At 46.8% G+C, this 18,915-nt stretch overlaps 1 protein-coding gene across 1 annotated transcript; it reads left to right on the forward strand.

The window, feature by feature from the left end:
- Nucleotides 1-267: 267 nt before the first annotated feature.
- LOC125746580 (olfactomedin-like protein 2A) lies at nt 268-18,569 on the forward strand. The gene is made up of 8 exons (XM_049020711.1): nt 268-514; nt 9,413-9,676; nt 11,832-11,939; nt 12,289-12,471; nt 13,488-13,707; nt 15,582-15,866; nt 16,002-16,187; nt 17,172-18,569. The coding sequence occupies exons 1-8, from the start codon at nt 443-445 to the stop codon at nt 17,774-17,776; spliced, it is 1,923 nt and encodes a 640-aa protein (XP_048876668.1). The 5' UTR covers nt 268-442; the 3' UTR covers nt 17,777-18,569.
- Nucleotides 18,570-18,915: the final 346 nt, after the last annotated feature.

The following is an 18,915-nucleotide window of genomic DNA, read 5'->3' on the forward strand; positions in this document are numbered from 1 at the left end:
AACCATTAAATCGTAAGATGGACTTCATTAATGCATCTTTGCTTTCTGTAGTTCAACTTGCTTAACAATTTAATTCAATTCTGAAAACTAATACAATTAAAAGTTTCTGTTAAAGCACCATCCGCTTTACTCTGCGGTGAAATCAGGCAGGAATATGTGCTTACGGCCGAGACAGTGGATCCTTGACGGTTCCGTTTTTCTTCCCATATCTCGGATGTCTATAACGTTCCTAAGAGCATCGCCCCGCCCCATGCCCCAGAGGGGGAAGCACGTTGCGGCGTTGATAAGCAGGGTTGCATGCGAACGCGATCTGCAAACACCTCCAGAAAGCCGGGGGTCTCATGTAATGAAGCCTTAATCTAGAATATTTATTAATTGCACTTGCCGGTTTCAGGATTAAGCTCTTTCTGCCTGTTGCTGTTGGGACCGATTTGTCAGCGAGATGTGGAGACGTGCGCTCAGCCGCCTTCTCATGTTCAGCGCCGCGTGCATGCATGTCACTTCGCAGAGTAAGGTAAGGGATGCAGTGTGTGTATCTGCATCGCACGGACACCTGTAGCGCGTGTAAGTGTGAAATCAGCTTGGTAAAACACAGCGTGCATGTTAAAATCGGACCCAAGTCCGCCTTCATTAGGAGGCTCACATTGTTATTTAAACACGTAATCTATTTAAACGCCGAATGCTCATAAAACAACTTTAGTTTACTTGTAATATAACTAGAGTCGTAATATGTGCGGTCAAAACAAGTTTCTGCGCCTTACGCAAAACTTAACTGAGGCTACTGCGCCTTATATTAATAAGAAGCTTATTGTAATATATTGTAACCGGGTAACGACGCTTCCTGTCTTGGATATTCAAGACTGCGGATGGGAAACTGCGCGCGGCTATGTGGAGCTGTGTGTTCCTGAAGCTTTCCACTACAGCCCCATTGCATTGTCTCCACCCTTTATATCTGGGGTGTGTGACATACTTTTTTTTAATATCTACAAAAGCAGGACTCGCATGATAAGGCTGCAGGTGGTCTGTGAGCTGGGCTCTAGCTCTTATAATACGGGGCCGCGCTGCAGCGCCCAAAAGCAGAAATAGCAGCAGTACTGCTTCTATTGAGACACAGTGAGGCACATTTTAATGTGATAATAATTTTTCTTATTAATGTGGTCATTTTAGCTGTACTCGTCACGCCTACTAGGAATGGACTAGGACTATGATGTTTTAGTTTTTTTTTTTTTTGCTCTCTGCAGTGCTACGAGTTTGAAGTCAGCGAAGTCACCATTTCTTGACTATTTTCTTTTACTTGTAAATTCACAGCAACTTGCAGCTGTCAAAACAGCCTGCTTATAAGTCGTCTTAGCGTTAAACGCGTTTCTACGGTTGTGATATTACATATTCATTACTGTAAATAATATAGTCGAGCGGCTGAGGAAATCCATAAATTTAGATAAACAACCGTTTTGGAAGCGGTGAGATGCCTTTACCCAGAAAAGTTATGCGACGTCTTATTTTTGAGTAAGATAAATGTACCTACATCGCTTCGAAAATAATGGTTATGCTTGGGAAGTGGAGAGGTATGGAAGAGGAAGATGGGGAAATGACGGGAGTAGAGGAGAGAAAAAGGAAGAGAGAATGAAGAGTAGAGGAGAAGTCGAGTGGAAATAGCGGAGGAAGCAGGTGTGACAGGGGGCCTGCTGAGGAAAAGGTCGGCATGAAGCCTAATTACAAAATGTAAAAAATAATCGTGAACTACCTCAGCTGGCCAGTAGGAGGCGTTGTCTGTAGAGCGGGTGCTCCTCGGGAACATCAGATAAATGGAGACATTGGGAAACAACCTAGAGTATGGTATGGCGTGTGGACCATATGCCATGCAGCACCTGATGGAGAGACCTCATTTCTGGGCAGGAGTGGACAGCATATTCACCGAATCAATTAATTCAGGCTTTTATTAATAAAACATTTTGTTGGTTTGCTTTAAATTATTTGCAGGTAATTTTATCGTAATGGTGCTCCAAGGTTACCTGGCATGGCCCCCCCAGGTGAACACCCCCCATTCTGAAGTTTATAGCGTGGATGCATCGACCTCTGTCTGCACAGCAGTCTCCCGCGCTCTCCAGATGTGTGCTAAAGTGATGCTGAAACAGCGTTCCCCCCCCCCCCCCCGATCCTTTTTTGGTGTGTAGGTGTTTGTCTCTGGACTGCTGTATTTCTGCAACCGGCTCTTCAGTAAAATATTTATGAACCTTTTTGGGGAAAAAATGCTGCAGATTATACAGCTCAATTGGCTAGTAAATAAAAAACTGAAAAAGTGGGGCACTTCTGTCCCCCGGCTTGTGCCGAGGAGCTGCTCCCTGGCTGTGCCCACCTGTCGCCTGTCCATCATCATGTGAAGGGGGGGGCACTTTTTAAGCCTGACATTTGCAGGTCAGCATCAGGGCATCTTCCACAGCTGTGTGACATTCACTCTCCCCTAGCAGATTTACTGCTGTCTGCATGCAGCTGCTGACCTTTTTTTTAAAATCTCAGTTGCTGTTATTTTTTAATTTCTTTTTCCGCCTCACAGTACAGCAGCAGCTGAAGGTAAGAAGGTAAGTCTGAGACTGCAAACGTTGGCACCGGAAACGCACTAGTACCAGGCTACGGTATGAGTAAGATAATATGAATTAACGGCTCATCAGAGACTAATCGGCGCCCCTGGCAAAACTCTTTTCATCACCGGAGTAGGCAGTGACACAGATGGAGGCTTCTTAGTCATGTATGAGCATTAGGACCTTTAACAATCGGCTTGCGGGTTGCCTGCAGGAATGCCAATAGGGTAGTCTTCTGTGCAGAGGTGACCACGGGGTACACACTCTGTGGTTCAGTGGGTTATAACAATGTCCCTGTGATCAGAAGGTCATTGGTTCTATTCCTAGTGATGTCACCATTGGGCTTCTGAGCGAGGCCCATGACTCCAGATACTGCAGGGCCTGTCTCACCCTGCTTTCTCAGAAACATGCATTACTTTGGATTAAAGCATTTGCTGAATGTTTAACCTCCCAGTTCCCTGCCTCTCTTGTTTTAAAAGGGTCTCACTGAGTCCATGGAGAGTCGCATATGTTCTGCATGTCTGCATCCCAATGCTAATGATGGCCTTAATTTAGAACAGTGTTTTCCAGCGTGGTCCCCGGGGACCTACAGAAGGTCCATGTTTTTGCTTCCTGCCAGACAGTCTATGTCCTAGTAGGGAGCTGAGAAGGACTGAAAACGTGGACTGTCTGTGGGTCCCTGAGGGCCGGATTGGGAAACACTGATTTAGAACGCCGGCTGTTAATTTGGTCTTAAATACTTTAAGCCTCCCTGAAGATTTCGATGGTGGTCCGACTTTTCTCCTTATACACAAACCAGCCTTGCTTGTCAGTCCCCTTCAGTTCAGAGCCCACATTTTTTGACTTCTGTGTTCCTCTGAAACCAGAATCAGTTTATCCATGAAAATTCCAGATCATTCCATTTTCCCCATTCTGTTGCCTGTCATTCCCCACATCTGATCCAGTGTGTGGAGCTTCCTTTGACTGGCAGTATCTCCCGCCTGTATCTTTATGGTGTTAGGGCCTCCGGCTCTTCTCAGAAACCAAAGGTCCCCATGCACCCCCATTACATCCTCACCACAACACCCATGATTCCAACAAGAAATCACCCCTTTAGAGATGAGCTCTCACAAGCAAGCCTAGGTCCTCATTAACTCTTTAACTCTTCTCGACAATCACCGATGGCTTTGTATCTGAAGAGGCTATGAAATATCCCCTACCAAGTCGCGTTGAGTAAGCTTCAGTTTCATGCCATCCAGTCATGGTTACACAGCAGTATGAAATAATATCCCCCCCCCCCCAGGACCACAGTGCGACATACAGACAGCAGTGATGGGGGGAAGGTTTGTAGAAGACAGTGTGAAACGGGCACTGGACATAGGTTGATATACCTGGTAACTAATAGCATAAAATCATGCACTGAGAATATTCCATACGCAAGAATTTTTCACTGGGAGCAATGTTACATTTCTTATCTAATTCAAGCAAATCTAAATATGCCTCCGGTCAATTTAGGATACATCATACAGCTTTGGAGTTAGGCGAAGTATGACAGACATTAGTCTTGCTTCTAAAGAGCCTCTGTATCGCCATCGTCCTCAGGGAGGGGGGCGTGGGAGGTGCGAAACGAGCATGCAGAATCCTGAGAGGCACGGACAAGGTCAGCCCTGATTACTTTACACTTAGAGTTGATTTAAGGACGTGCGACCACAATTGGAACTCTGTCAGGGATGTGTTTGGGTAAGACGAAACAAGTCAACGTGTTTTTGTACACAGAGTGTTTACAGTTAACGAACAGATAAGTGAAAATAAACACTCCATAAATTTTTGGCATGGCTTAGAAGTTCAGTGTCTGAGGGAGCAAGGTGGTCTTAAGTGGCTCGGAAGTATCGGGGTAGAGGCTCTCTGTCGTGTGCTGGCCGGATCACCATAGAGATGCTGGGGGAGGGCATGGGTGATGGGAACATTCCCACCCCCCAAAGTGTCGGGTAAATTGATGCCTGGCATCTCTGCTTGGCAGGAGATTCATATGGCAGCAGGAAATAAACACCACAGTGTCATGATGAAGGACACTGCGCTCCAACGATGGGGGTTTCAAGTGTTTCAATTTTAATGTTTTAAAATTGTTCCGATTTTGCAGAGGCAATAGCCCACAGTGCCCGGTCGTTCATGCTGCTTCATTGTCCATTGGTTATGATGGTTCATGGGACCCCAGGGTGACCAGTAGCTGTTTCAGTGTGAGATTGCAGCTCTCCTGCCTTTTGGAACAGGGTGGAAATGTCGCTGTTTACCGCCATTACCCAGATTATAGTGCAGATTATAGTGCCCGGTCTTGAAATTTTACACCAATGACTAGTGATGTGATAAACAAGGTCCCAAGACAAAGTCATCAGCAGATTTAACCCAATAAGAATGAAAGAATTCTACCTCTGAGTGACCAATAGGGGGCTCTACAGAAATGGAGGGAAGCTGGGAGAACAGCAAGCTAGGCCTCCAAGGGGCAGGCTGATCTCGGCTCTTTGGCGTGGTGTGATGTCATCGTGCCGGTGCTCCATCATGACACCATTGTTTTGTCAAACCTGATAATGTGTCTCTGCCTTCCTTCTGAGCCTTGGGTGAATGGACGCCTGCACATCACTACGGCTGCTGGTCCATCATCCGATGAATCAGAACGGCCTGGTGGGAGGTGTGGCTTCACGAGATGCGGGCCGCATTTCAGACGCAGGAGCAGAGTCAAACTAATTACCTGCTTTGTTCAGCTTGGTCTGTCAGCAGACCCCTAACCGACCATTTGGCTTCCTAATTTTACACCGGCCGCGTTTCTTGGCAGTACTGGGATTAGCTGGGCTGGCTGTGATCCTCTGTCCCGGCCGTCCTGTGGGGCCTTTATATAGCACAGTCCAATTTAGCTCCAAATCAAAATCCAAAAGTAGCTGCCTTCCAGCACTCATGATATTTGTTTCCCTCTCATGTATTAATAGTAAAAAATATACAAATAGAAGTTATATTTAGTATGATAATCTTAGTGGATGCTACTTTATCACATCTGCTAAAACGCTCATAATTGTAGCATAGTGAATATATAGTGGGCGGGATTAACCTGGGCTGTCAGTTACCAGTGGGCGGGATTAACCTGGGCTGTCAGTTACCAGTGGGTGGGATTAACCTGGGCTGTCAGTTACCAGTGGGCTGGATTAACCTGGGCTGTCAGTTACCAGTGGGCGGGATTAACCTGGGCTGTCAGTTACCAGTGGGCGGGATTAACCTGGACTGTCAATCACCAATGGTGGGATTGCTATGGGCGGTCAACCACAAATGTGCGGGATTATCCTGAGCTGTCAATCACCAGTGGGCCTAGCTGTTTGCTTATTGGTTATTTGATTCCAAGTGTGCTAAACTTTACAGTGATTGGCTATGCATGATAATCCCATCTAGTGTGGATTTCTCATACTGTACATTGGCTGTTTGCTGTGGAGACACATTGTGAATTGGGGTTGATAGTAGATGTAGATGAGAGTGAAAATGTGGAGAAAAGCTGCCACCGTCTTGGGAAGGTGACCAGTGTTGTACTGGGTCAGAACCCAGAGTGGTTAATCTGGTATACCAAGGAGTTTTGGGTGTGGAGTGATTTATAGTCATTTATAACATGAATTTTGAATCCAAGGTAGGTGGGGTTAACATGTACTGCATTGGTTATCAGGAAAATCACCTGGAAATGTGACTGGCAGCTGGCGCCTGTATTTAGAGCTCATTTGGGGGGTTAGGGGAGAGTTAAGGGAGGAGGCTGCTTTACCTGCACAGCCACGTCCAGGACCCGGGGAGTGTCTGCTTTTACCACTTCCGGACCCGTCCAGCAATCACTGACACGGAGGAGACAGTTATGATCCCTCCCGGCTCCCTGAAAAGGGCAAGACGGAGAGGTGCCATGCACAGTTATCAATGCTGTGGCAAAGATTCAGGCTGGATGTGGCAAGGGATCAAACACCTGTTTCTACACGTCAGGAATGTCACCGAGTGCAGCGGGACACGAACATGCCGGTTCCCACCACTTCTGCAGTGGCCTTCAGGAATACAGCTCATTTATTAAACATGATCCCACGAAATACCAAGACCGATGTGTAAAAACAAGTACATGTCATCTAATATTGGTGTGTTATGAATGATTTCCAAATGTCTGTGGGCAAACAATCTAGAGATCTAGAGACTTTGCCAATGGTTTTAAAATATATATATATATTCATTGAGTAATTCCACTAAAGCACCCTACTTACCAGTTTCTACAGCAGGATCCAGGCTGGGATTGTAGCTGCCAAGTCCTGATCCTTAATCTGTATTCTAGCTGCTGTCACCACGAAATACGAGTTTAGAGGTAAATTCTTTGTCGTCGAACAGCATACTACCTGTTGCAGCCTTCGGGTGAAGACACAGACAAGATAACTACTGCAATAAAAAGGCATAAACTTATGTTTTCTAGAAATGTATTTGTTCCTTGGAATGGGCCATAAAGACCTGCGATTCCCACAGGAGAAGCAAACTTGAGCCTGAATATGGAGCTGTACCTGTCAGATGAGAGTCATCACAGACCCACAGGACTTGGGGGGAGTGAGGGGGGGTTGATGGTGGATTTGTGTGGCTAATGTTATTCTGCGCTTTTGGGTTCCACGGATGTTATGTTGTAGGCATCAAATAGTCAATGAGGATGTGGAGATGTAGCCAGAGAAATTGAGAATGTGCCTGGTGTGAGAAGCTTCTGGAAAACGGTTCTCAATCTTAGGGTGCAGCCTCTTTGTCTTTGTCCAGGGCTGCTTCACTCACCCGGCACCCTTAAACATGGCACGTAAGGAATTAGAATAGGCATGGTTTCATGGAACCAGAGAGAATCTCCTTGTGTACCTCCAGGGCTACCGGTCACACAGGAATGCACCGGCATCTTTGCCGCTGCCCATGCACGCTGTCCGTGTTGCCATGGCACTGGCAGCATCAAGCTCTGGCAGTTGGGCACAGGGATCGGGGACAAAGGCAGTGGCCTTGATGGGGTCTACCCCTAACATTTTCACGAGTAAATGTCACATTTACATTCATCAGAAGCGTTTACCCATAGCCACTTGCAGTTTTGACTCAGGCAGAATTCAGATCAGGTCATTTACTCCAGGGTCCTGTGGTGGGGGGGCAGATATGTCTCACCATTAAACCTCCTGTCCCTTTTACCCTGAGATTGGTTTTCACTCCATCCTACTTCCAGGGACAGTGATGGACAGTTAAAGTCTGTGAATAGCCCCCACCCAGTGATGGCCACCCCGACTCCCCACCACATCGTAACTGCATTCCTGCACTAATGAGCTCGCTAGCCCCATTCACTTTAACAAGACACTTGGCTTTGTGAGCACTGCTGGCCTTGCACTCACAGCGGATGGCACAGGCCAGCAGCACCACGCTGACTGCTGGCCGGCTCCTTGACCTCAGCACTTTCTTCCTTCATCTGTCTGTCTCTGCTGCGACTCTCTGAGTTTGACCTCATGGCCTCAAGGTGACCAGGGCAACAGGCAATTCACTAAAAAAACAATATGCATCAGTGCGATAAAACCAATGTTTATTTGGGGGTTGATTTTGTTTTTCAGTGGACTGGCAGACAGTCCTCCAGCACAATGAAGCACTATTTTACGGCTTAATTCATTAATGCATTTGAACAATTACTGAAAAAATGTGGGTTAAGTCCTTTATTCAGTGACGAACTCTCTCCTGCAAATAATCAGAACTGTTCTGGTTCATCAGTGATGATGACAATGACAAGGTTTGTGAAGAACAGCATGATTTAAAGATCAGTTGTTTATTTTTTGTTGTCGGGTCTGTAGTTCTTCCCGTGTTCTTCTGTCTTTGGTACTTGCTGTGATTTTTGGTCTAGCTTCCTTTCTGTGGCTATGGGTCTTTGGTCCCTCCCGTAGTTTTTTGGTCTTTGTTTCTCCCTGTAACTTTGCATCTTCAGTCCATCCTGTGGTCCATGTCCGAGGTGCCGATGTTGTCCAGCCTCTGTGTGGGTGGAAGCAGAGAAGGAGCAAGCTGGTGCTTTTTATCGCATTTCAGCTTCTGCACAAACAGGCCTGGAATGTCGGTATCTCACAGACTGCCTTTGTGACAGCGTGGGTCCCAGCTATCCGAGGCTCCCGAGAGAATGTGACCCCTCGTCACACACGTTGTGTGCCGTGATGATTATTTCAAGTTCCCTCCATCTATCCTCTCCACAGATCTGATAGTTGTTCTCTCTCGGTTCTGAGTATAGTCCAACATGTTGATTACACATAAACAATCGAAAAATAAAGAAGATAAGTGGAGCTGAGCTAGACCACAAAGAGGTGCACAAAAGTGATCTTAAACCAAGAGGATTGGGAGGATTTATTTAGCCAACCCGCCCTTACTCTCTTATTGGCTCAGCCAGGCTAAAGTATAGCCAGTCACAGACCTGAGGGGAAAGGAACCTGAGCCAGATTTGCTGATTGCATCTTAACATCAGGAGTGGTCTGCCTTGCTTGTGGTAACAGACATTAAATAAAAAAGCATTAGCTGACTTTCTGAGTTTCCCATATATGAAATAGTGCAGGAGTTTATGACATCTCACAGTATGCCCCCTAGTGGTGGGGTGAAAAGGGCAGTTCATAATCAACTAAATGAAAAGGCATGGGTGACCTGTCTGTGTGGATCTCCTATTTGATTATATGAACAGAAAGCAGAGCTCTGACCTTGTCTCACAATTTGTCCTGTGAAGCCCTCGTTTCCTTCTCACCCTCTTTTCCTGTTATCTTTTAATCCTTTTTTCTATCTCTCTTCAACATCCCTGTCATGCCCCTATCACCGGACAGATCTTCGGGGAGACGGAGCCTGTGCGCATGACCTCGGAGGGCTCTGACTGCCGCTGTAAGTGTGTCATGCGTCCCCTAACGCGAGACGCCTGCAGCCGGCTACGCAGCGGCGGTGCCCGGCCAGAGGACTTCTACTCCGTGGAGACGGTCAGCTCGGGGTCAGACTGCCGGTGTTCCTGCACCGCACCCCCATCCACACTGAACCCCTGCGAGAACGAGTGGAAGACGGAGAAGCTGAAGAAGCAGGCGCCCGAGCTGCTGAAGGTGTGGAGGCCGTGGCAGAGGGGCAGTGCAGGGCCAATATCGCAATAAACAGGGTCCCTTACTGAAGGTGTGGAGGCCGCAGCAGAGGGGCAGTGCAGGGCCAATATCGCAATAAACATGGTCCCTTACTGAAGGTGTGGAGGCCGCGGCAGAGGGACAGTGCAGGGCCAATATCGCAATAAACAGGGTCCCTTACTGAAGGTGTGGAGGCCGCAGCAGAGGGACAGTGCAGGGCCAATATCGCAATAAACATGGTCCCTTACTGAAGGTGTGGAGGCCGCGGCAGAGGGACAGTGCAGGGCCCATATCGCAATAAACAGGGTCCCTTACTGAAGGTGTGGAGGCCGTGGCAGAGGGGCAGTGCAGGGCCAATATCGCAATAAACAGGGTCCCTTACTGAAGGTGTGGAGGCCGCAGCAGAGGGGCAGTGCAGGGCCCATATCGCAATAAACATGGTCCCTTACTGAAGGTGTGGAGGCCGCGGCAGAGGGACAGTGCAGGGCCCATATCGCAATAAACAGGGTCCCTTACTGAAGGTGTGGAGGCCGCGGCAGAGGGACAGTGCAGGGCCAATATCGCAATAAACATGGTCCCTTACTGAAGGTGTGGAGGCCGCGGCAGAGGGACAGTGCAGGGCCAATATCGCAATAAACATGGTCCCTTACTGAAGGTGTGGAGGCCGCGGCAGAGGGGCAGTGCAGGGCCCATATCGCAATAAACAGGGTCCCTTACTGAAGGTGTGGAGGCCGTGGCAGAGGGGCAGTGCAGGGCCCATATCGCAATAAACATGGTCCCTTACTGAAGGTGTGGAGGCCGCGGCAGAGGGGCAGTGCAGGGCCCATATCGCAATAAACATGGTCCCTTACTGAAGGTGTGGAGGCCGCGGCAGAGGGACAGTGCAGGGCCCATATCGCAATAAACAGGGTCTCTTACTGAAGGTGTGGAGGCCGTGGCAGAGGGGCAGTGCAGGGCCCGTATCGCAATAAACAGGGTCCCTTACTGAAGGTGTGGAGGCCGTGGCAGAGGGACAGTGCAGGGCCCATATCGCAATAAACATGGTCCCTTACTGAAGGTGTGGAGGCCGCGGCAGAGGGACAGTGCAGGGCCCATATCGCAATAAACAGGGTCCCTTACTGAAGGTGTGGAGGCCGCGGCAGAGGGACAGTGCAGGGCCCATATCGCAATAAACAGGGTCCCTTACTGAAGGTGTGGAGGCCGTGGCAGAGGGGCAGTGCAGGGCCCATATCGCAATAAACATAAATTTTGCACATACAGCACATATTGCACTTCGCTGTAATTATTACACAGAGAGAATTATCGCAGATCCAGAGAGGAGGTATGGGCGGGAGAGAGAAAGAGAGAGAGAGAGATGGCCAGTGCATGTTGTGGTTCAGTGTCGTTATGGCTCGGGGAAAGATGCTCTTGCTGAATTAGTTCGTGCTTGATTTTATGGACCTGTAGCGCATACCAGAGGGCAACAGGGTAAAACCAGGATGTGAGAGGTCATTCAAATTGTTTTTGGCCCTGCCAATGCAGCAAGAGGTGTACAAGTCTTGTAGGGAGGGCAGAGAGCAGCTGACATCTCTTGAGCTGCGGTGATGATATACTGAAACCCCCTCCTGTATGCCTCACTGCAGTGATTCTTGCACCATTTTGTACAAATAATGCAGTAATGGATTGCTGCACATTCTTTTCAAGTGCCTTGGGGCAACTGTGTTGTGATAGATACCATATAGAACTGAACTGAATTGAACTGAACTGAAATGAGTTGAACTGAACTGAAATGAGTTGAACTGAACTGAAATGAGTTGAACTGAACTGACCTGAACAGAATTGAACTGAAAATCTACCTACAAATCCAGCAGCACACTTTACCTAAATCTGCAGGACAAACAACAGGCCAGTTAGTACCTGTACGTCTTCGTACCTGATCACACTGAAAGCAGAACATCGAATTACTGGAGCCCTCAGAATAGCTGGACATGTGAAGCAGTAATGGTAGTGGTAGTGATACTAGTTTGAACAGTCGTCCTCACTGGTGCTTCTCCACACGATGCCTCTCCAGCAGCTGATGAACATTTCTTTGGTGCCCATGAGCATCCATGTGCCTTACAAAGCCACGCAAAGCCCAAAAAAGCCACCTTTCTCCCCACAGCTGCAGTCCATGGTGGACCTCCTGGAGGGGACGCTCTACAGCTTGGACCTCATGACGGTTCACTCGTACATCAGCAAGGTCGTCTCCCAGATGAACAACCTGGAGGAGGTGAGTGGGAAGCATGTCCTGGACTTATAGTGAGCATTTAGTAAGTGACAAAGTAAAACAGAAAGTGAAAGAAAAATAAAACAAGTCAGTAGGTAGAGCGGAGAACAAATTAGGACCTGATTCAGCTTAAACTGTGCCTCTTCCAGAACGGTGACAGTGCCCTGTAGTCAGTTGATGTCTTTGTCCGGCTGTCTCTACTTTAACCATTTAGGATGAGTTTGGGTTTAAACAAATGCCTTGTCATTGCAGGCTGAGAGTGTTTTTGATAATCCTCAAAGTAAATTGTCTGTGTCTTCTCTTTCCAGCCAGACACCTTCGCTCTGACCTTTGCGCTTTCTGTGTCCCTCAGACCATCAGGATTAACCTGACCCGAGAGAATGACTTTGTCAGGGAGAGCATGGTCGCCCTCACTGACCAGATGAGGCGCTATGAGAACTACTCGGACATCATGATCGGCATCAAAAAGGAGATCAGCAACTTGGGCAACCAATTGCTGCAAAAGGATGCAGCATCTCTGGACAGTAAACTCCAGGTACGTTTACTGAAGCTCACTCGAGTTTTACCTGGTGATGCGTATCTGAGATCCTGAAGTCAGTTGGAGCTTCTCCTTATACTTGATTGATTAACTGAACATCTCTGTGAGAGCAAGATGCCCTCTGGTGAGCAGGGCCCTCCCCATGCCCCATCTAAGTGCGCTTTTCCACCAGACCAGGTACCGAACTTTTGGTACTTCAAGACAGCACTAAAAATACGGTACTTCAAAGTCTTGGTTTTCCACTGGTGTAAAAATTGGTACCAGCACTGAATAACATCAATGCAAGGCAGGGTTTTTTGGACTGAATTCAAAAAATGGCTTTACTGTACTGTTGGGCTGCATAACGTGCGATATTAATGTCAACATCGTATGTTATGCACATGTACTTTTTACATCACTACTCAGCTAGAAAATAGGCTATTTCTTACCATCAATACTGTATGGACATCATAGCACTAAATTCGCGAAATCATTTTTACTCTGTCATAGTCCAATACCATCTCATTGCTCTCCTTTATGATGCCGATCATGATGTCCGAGTAGTTCTCATAGCGCCTCATCTGGTCAGTGAGGGTGACCACACTCTCCCTGACAAAGTTATTCTCTCGGGTCAGGTTAATCCTGATGGTCTGAGGGACACACAAAGCGCAAAGGTCAGGGCAAAGGTGTCTGTCAAAAAAACCTTAGCAAGTTTTGCAATTTAAATGATTATTAATTTTCAAGATATTCTAGTATGTATTTAAAAATCAGTATAAAGTATACTGCTGCTGCTTTTGCGTGAACAATGCATACGTTCTCCGAGACAATCATAAGCATTTTAATCACTCTTAGACAGGTTTGTGAGAAACATTTTTTGCTTTATAAATATCCCAATATTTTTTTAAAACAAAATCACATTGTGATATTTGAAAATTGTTCTTGTACTGTACTACTCTAGTATATTATACAAAATACATAATTTTTGTCATGCTATTCTGATTGTGTTTGATCTGTTCCTGTCTTCTTGGTGAAAGGAAACCTCTGGCGAAAAAGCCAAGGACGCTTCTAAGTACCCTGGCAAAAAGGCACACGGATCGAAAGCAGCTCCCAAGGAGAAGCCCACGAAAGCCAGGAAGAGCACAAAGGCGGCGGATCCCAGCGTGAAGAGCAAGGGCACCAGCCATCAGCCAGGAGTGATCAGGGGCGTCACCTACTACAAGGCCGAGGACGCAGAGAGTCGTCTCAGCAACCAAGGTGCCACGAAGGGGACGGGGGTGGGAGAGTGCATTTGTCCTCAAAATAGTCACATTTCTGCTGGCCTTTCGCCCCCCAGATAGATGATTGACCCTGTGCTCAGACCCCAAGCTTCACTCTCACCTGTTTGTGTGTGTGTGTTTGTGTGTGTATCTCAAAAGGAGCCCAAGATGGCATACGTGAAAGTAAAGAATTCTTGAACGTACCTGACCCCGAAATCCCTGATCCATTCCTGCCCAGGAGCTGAAGCTTTAGTGCCGTTGTTTCATTTTTACATCTTTAATCTCCTGTTTTAAATTAGCTTCAGATTTAAAAATGTTTCAGAAACCTGTAGGACCGTGACCATTTCAGCTTACTTCCTTTGTTCCCTTCGCTTGTGTGTGGGATGCAGCAGTGGTGTGCAGAGGGACAGAATAATAGTGCGAGTCAGAGAGAGTGGACACCAGTGAAACCAATGTATGTCCTCCAATCCAGTGACCATTCACCCGTAAATAAGCACTTCAAGCAGACGTTGTGTGTCACCAGTATCGGGTAAAGGCTCCGGCCGACCTCACGTCTTAGCCTTCCTGAGATTGAGTATGTTGAGCTCTTGTTTTTGAGTGGTGATTTGGAACCACCCCCCCATCTCACTCTCATGGGGGGGGTGTAGTATTTAGGGTCACATAAAGCCCCATGCTGAGATGGAGGGTGTGCACTAACAGGAGGGGGTGAAGAGCCTTTGTTGAGAAGGACTTCAGAGGCGAGAATGGGGGAGCCCTGACTGACAGGTTAATGGGATGCCGGGGGAAGCAGAACGTGGGCTTTCTGACCACTGAGTTGACATTAGAGCGGAGGGGGTGAAGATAGGGCCGCAGACATGAAAGTGGTGATCCCAAACTCCACAGCCAAGAAACAGTCGATTGGATCTCATACAGAATGCAGGAGTTGCTCTCATACAAGTTCACACCTGCTTGTTTTTTGATAAACACGGAATACGGGCGGATTGCTATACTGGTGATCAGCAGTTATCATCTGCCAATGAAGAATTCCGCTCACCATGTTCTGTTTATGCTAAGCCCCAGGTGTGGACCTTCCCAGCCAACATCATTCAAAACTAGGTGCACCTCCAAGAAATGTCTCTGAGGCATGTAAACATATTAGTGCTTTCAATCTTCCCAGGAAGGTAAAGATTTCTTAATTCTCTGTGAAATGTTTTCCTGATTTTTATATGAGCAGCTCGGCATATCACAGGAATAAATTGTTGAATGATGAAACAGCTGTTTTTAATGTAAGATAATTAGCAAGACATTAGGATGATTATGTTTGAGGAACTCATTCAGTTCATCTTCCCATCTGTGAAAAATTAGTCTCTGCAGTGTGTAGCTTGCTGTCTTTGACATACCAGGGCATTACAGCTAAAGTGGCTACTTCCACCATGTGGGCTGTATGTTCTTGTCATGGCAAACTGCACAGCCTGACTGGCCGCTTCAGTGACATCACATTCTTACACTCTCTTATTAACATATGCTGTTGTTTTAAGAAAGGCGTCTTGCACATCTACATGTATGCATATAACAATGATGCCGGATTTGTTACAATCCACCACCCTGGGACATAACAGCAGTTCCTGGAAATTCCTGCACCATATTTCGCCCTGTTTACATATCACTTTGAACAGATATGCACTTTGACCTGCTGCATGGTAACCTTAACAACTGTACACACATGCATCTATACGGCACCCATTTGCACGCTCAGTGCTGACGTCTCTCATGTTTTGTTCCAGCTGGATTGACTCTGGGGCACCAGGACAGTGATTTGGAAACAGCACTTTCCTGCAAGCCTGCCCTGGGGCTCATGCCTAACTCTTCCCCATATCTCCTCCCCTCACACAGTAAACGCCAGCAGAAGTCAGGATGCTGCCGTTATCAAGGAGGAGGTGCCAGCGAAAAGACCCGGCAATGGCATTCCAGAAACCGGAGTGGACACACCTGGCAACGGTATCCTGGAAACCAGAGTGGTCCCAACAGTCATGTCCACAACCACAATCCCTGCCACCATGGTGTCAGCAGTGTCCACCACCAGTACCAGTACAGCCGGGACGGAGAAGCAAGGCTCAGCCTTAGTGTTGGTGGTGGAAAACTCTGGAAACAGCAGCCAGTCTGTCACAAACCAAGCAGGTACTCACATCAGCTTCCCAACCCTAAAAAAGCTCTTTAAATGATTTGGTTCATGTGATACGGACGTGCGTACACCACCTCTCCCTGAATGTTTCTTTTCTGGAAACCGGCTTTTGTACTCTTCCCTGCTGTCAGAGAAAGGCCCGGAATGTGAGGGGACCATCGCTGCCATAGAGACGCCAGTGGAACACCACAGCTACGGACGAAATGAGGGCGCTTGGATGAGGGACCCGCTTGCTAAAGACTCCAAGATCTATGTAACAAACTATTACTATGGCAACAACCTGGTGGAGTTCCGAAACCTTGACAGTTTCAAGCAAGGTGACCCAGTTTTTACTTACTTGTTACATATCCATTTACTTGTATCTGATTTCCTGTTTGCTTGCATTTGTTTTGCCTCGTTTATTGGCAGACTGACTCTAATATGTTACCTTAAATCCATCAATACAAATCACATTTTGTTCATGAGAAATACTTAAGAAATTCTGTGTTTTTGACGGCACATTTTTATGAAACATCAGTAGAAAGTTCATTAAAGTTTCATAAAGCTGGACACACTTCTGGCAAAAGCCTAGACATGACAGTAACAGCCCATAAAGACTCCGCCCTACTTGATATCAGTTTAATCACCAAGTCAGTTGATGTTCTTTGATCATGGACTGTTTTAGATGATGTTTGTTTACATTTTGTTAATTTTCCTCTGAAGCAAAGCCATGAATTAATAGGCATTTGAAGTGAAAGATTACTGGGCTTAATTTCACTGCGTCTTGTTTGTTTGTATGAAGCCAAGAATAATGGCTCACGGCCGCCTTGGGATGGGAGGGGATGTTTCAGCACTTGGCTCGTCCAGATTCTTAATGGGGAGTCACATTTTGTCGTTTCAAAATTTCTATCATTTCATATTCCTCTGAGTAACATCCATCCATTTTCCAAACTGCGTATCCTTCTGGGTCGCGGGGGGTCCGGAGCCTACCCCGGAAGCTATGAGCACGAGGCAGGGAACAACCCAGGACGGGGGGCCAGCCCATGACAGGGCACACTCACACACCAGTCACTCACACATGCACACCTACAGGCAATTTATTAATTCCAATCAGCCTCAGCCTGTCTTGGGACTGGAAAAACCCCACAACGGCATGGGGAGAACATGCAAACTCTGCACGCATGTAACTGAGGCGGAGACTCGAACCCGGGTCTCAGAGTTGTGAGGCAACCACCATGCCGCCCCCTCTGAGTGACATATTAAATTAAAATGAAATTAAAACCTTTGTACATTTTCCCTCCCGCCGGCCTGCCCCTTCCCAGGACGATGGACTAACTTATATAAGCTGCCGTACAACTGGATCGGGACGGGCCACGTGGTCTACAATGGAGCCTTCTACTACAACAGGGCCTTCACCAAGAACATCATTAAGTATGAGCTGCGGATGCGCTTTGTGGCTGCCTGGACACTGCTGCATGACGCCGCCTACGAGGACACCACGGCTTGGAAGTGGCGTGGCCATTCTGACATCGACTTCGCCGTGGATGAGAGCGGCCTGTGGGTTATCTACCCGGCCTCCGTTGACGACTACAGCCAGCAGGAGGTTGTAGTGATTAGCAGGATGGACCCTGGCGACCTCTCTATGCACCGGGAGACCACTTGGCGCACAGGACTAAAGCACAGGTCCTATGGTAATTGCTTCATTGCCTGCGGTGTGCTGTATGCCGTCGACACCTACAACCAGCACGATGCTGAGGTCACCTACGCCTACGACACGCACACCAGTACGGAGGCTTCTCCACGCCTGCCGTTCATCAACAAGTACTCCTTTGCCACACAGATTGATTACAACCCCAAGGAGAGGGTACTGTATGCCTGGGACAATGGACACCAGCTCACCTACAACATTACCTTTGTGGAGCAATAGCTCCAACCTGGGATGGTCCCACCTGGGCCGACCCTTCTGCCATCAGAACCACCCCATTGCTAAGCACTTTCTTTCCACTGTTTTCCTGAAACTTGTGTTGCTGTATATCTGTAACTTCTTGCCTGGTAAATATCAGATGGAACTGCAAAGCTGGAGTCTGTTTTTTTTTATCAAGGCAGTAATGAATTTGTAAGACTTTGAGGTTAGATCAAAGTCTTACAAAGTTCAGTCTGTGTAATGATCTCAACCAAAGGACCTGACATTACAATAAGTGTATCCCAGAAGCAATATGGTTTTTATCAATGGATTTTTAGCATAACAATTTGAAATAAACAAACCAGTTGTCTTTTTCATAGCCTTTTATATTACAGATCTGAGAAGCTAAAGTTAAACGTAGAAATTGTGAGACTGTAAACGGTGCTCAAAGTGAAAATTACAAAAATATTTATACTTAGGGATTTTCAGCCTCATGATTTTGTAAAATACTGCTTTGTAAATATGTTCACATTTTATAAAAAATTGCAATTGTTCAATGTGTATTCCGGTGTTTTTTGTAGACCTTTGATTTTAGATTATCAGAATATTTCTTACCCCTTAATGTAAGTAACAGAAAGGTTCCCTTCCTATGACTAAAGGCATGACAGATCCTCCCCGCATGGGCCAATGGTATAACTATCATACTTCGTTTCATGTCTCGTGTGCTTTTACGGTGTTTGTTGTCGTCATTCATGTACTTTTAAAAAAAAAAAATTCTTCATTTTATACAACTGACACAATAAAGCTTGAAAAAGTATGTTTGTGTTGGGGACCCATTTGTTAAAAGATACAAGAACAAAAGCAATGAAAAATTAACCTTATCAATGCAATAGAGTATCGGTGAATGGATTTAAAATCCGTCATTCAGATTCTGGACTGGACTTCCTACAGACCCCAACAATGACAGCAGAAACCAGCAGAGAGGTGAAGAGGGCAGCAGGTTGTTGGCATGATGGAGGGAGTTTAATGTACTGTCACATGTACACTATGGCCATTATGTGGACGCCAGCTGGTATAGCATTTCATTCTGAAACAAAATGAAGTCTCACTCCACCCTGTTGCTGTAGTAGCCTTTGATCTTCTGGGAAGCCTCCCATTAGATG

The sequence above is a fragment of the Brienomyrus brachyistius genome, chromosome 7 (assembly GCF_023856365.1).
Source record: "Brienomyrus brachyistius isolate T26 chromosome 7, BBRACH_0.4, whole genome shotgun sequence".
Lineage (NCBI taxonomy): Eukaryota > Metazoa > Chordata > Actinopteri > Osteoglossiformes > Mormyridae > Brienomyrus > Brienomyrus brachyistius.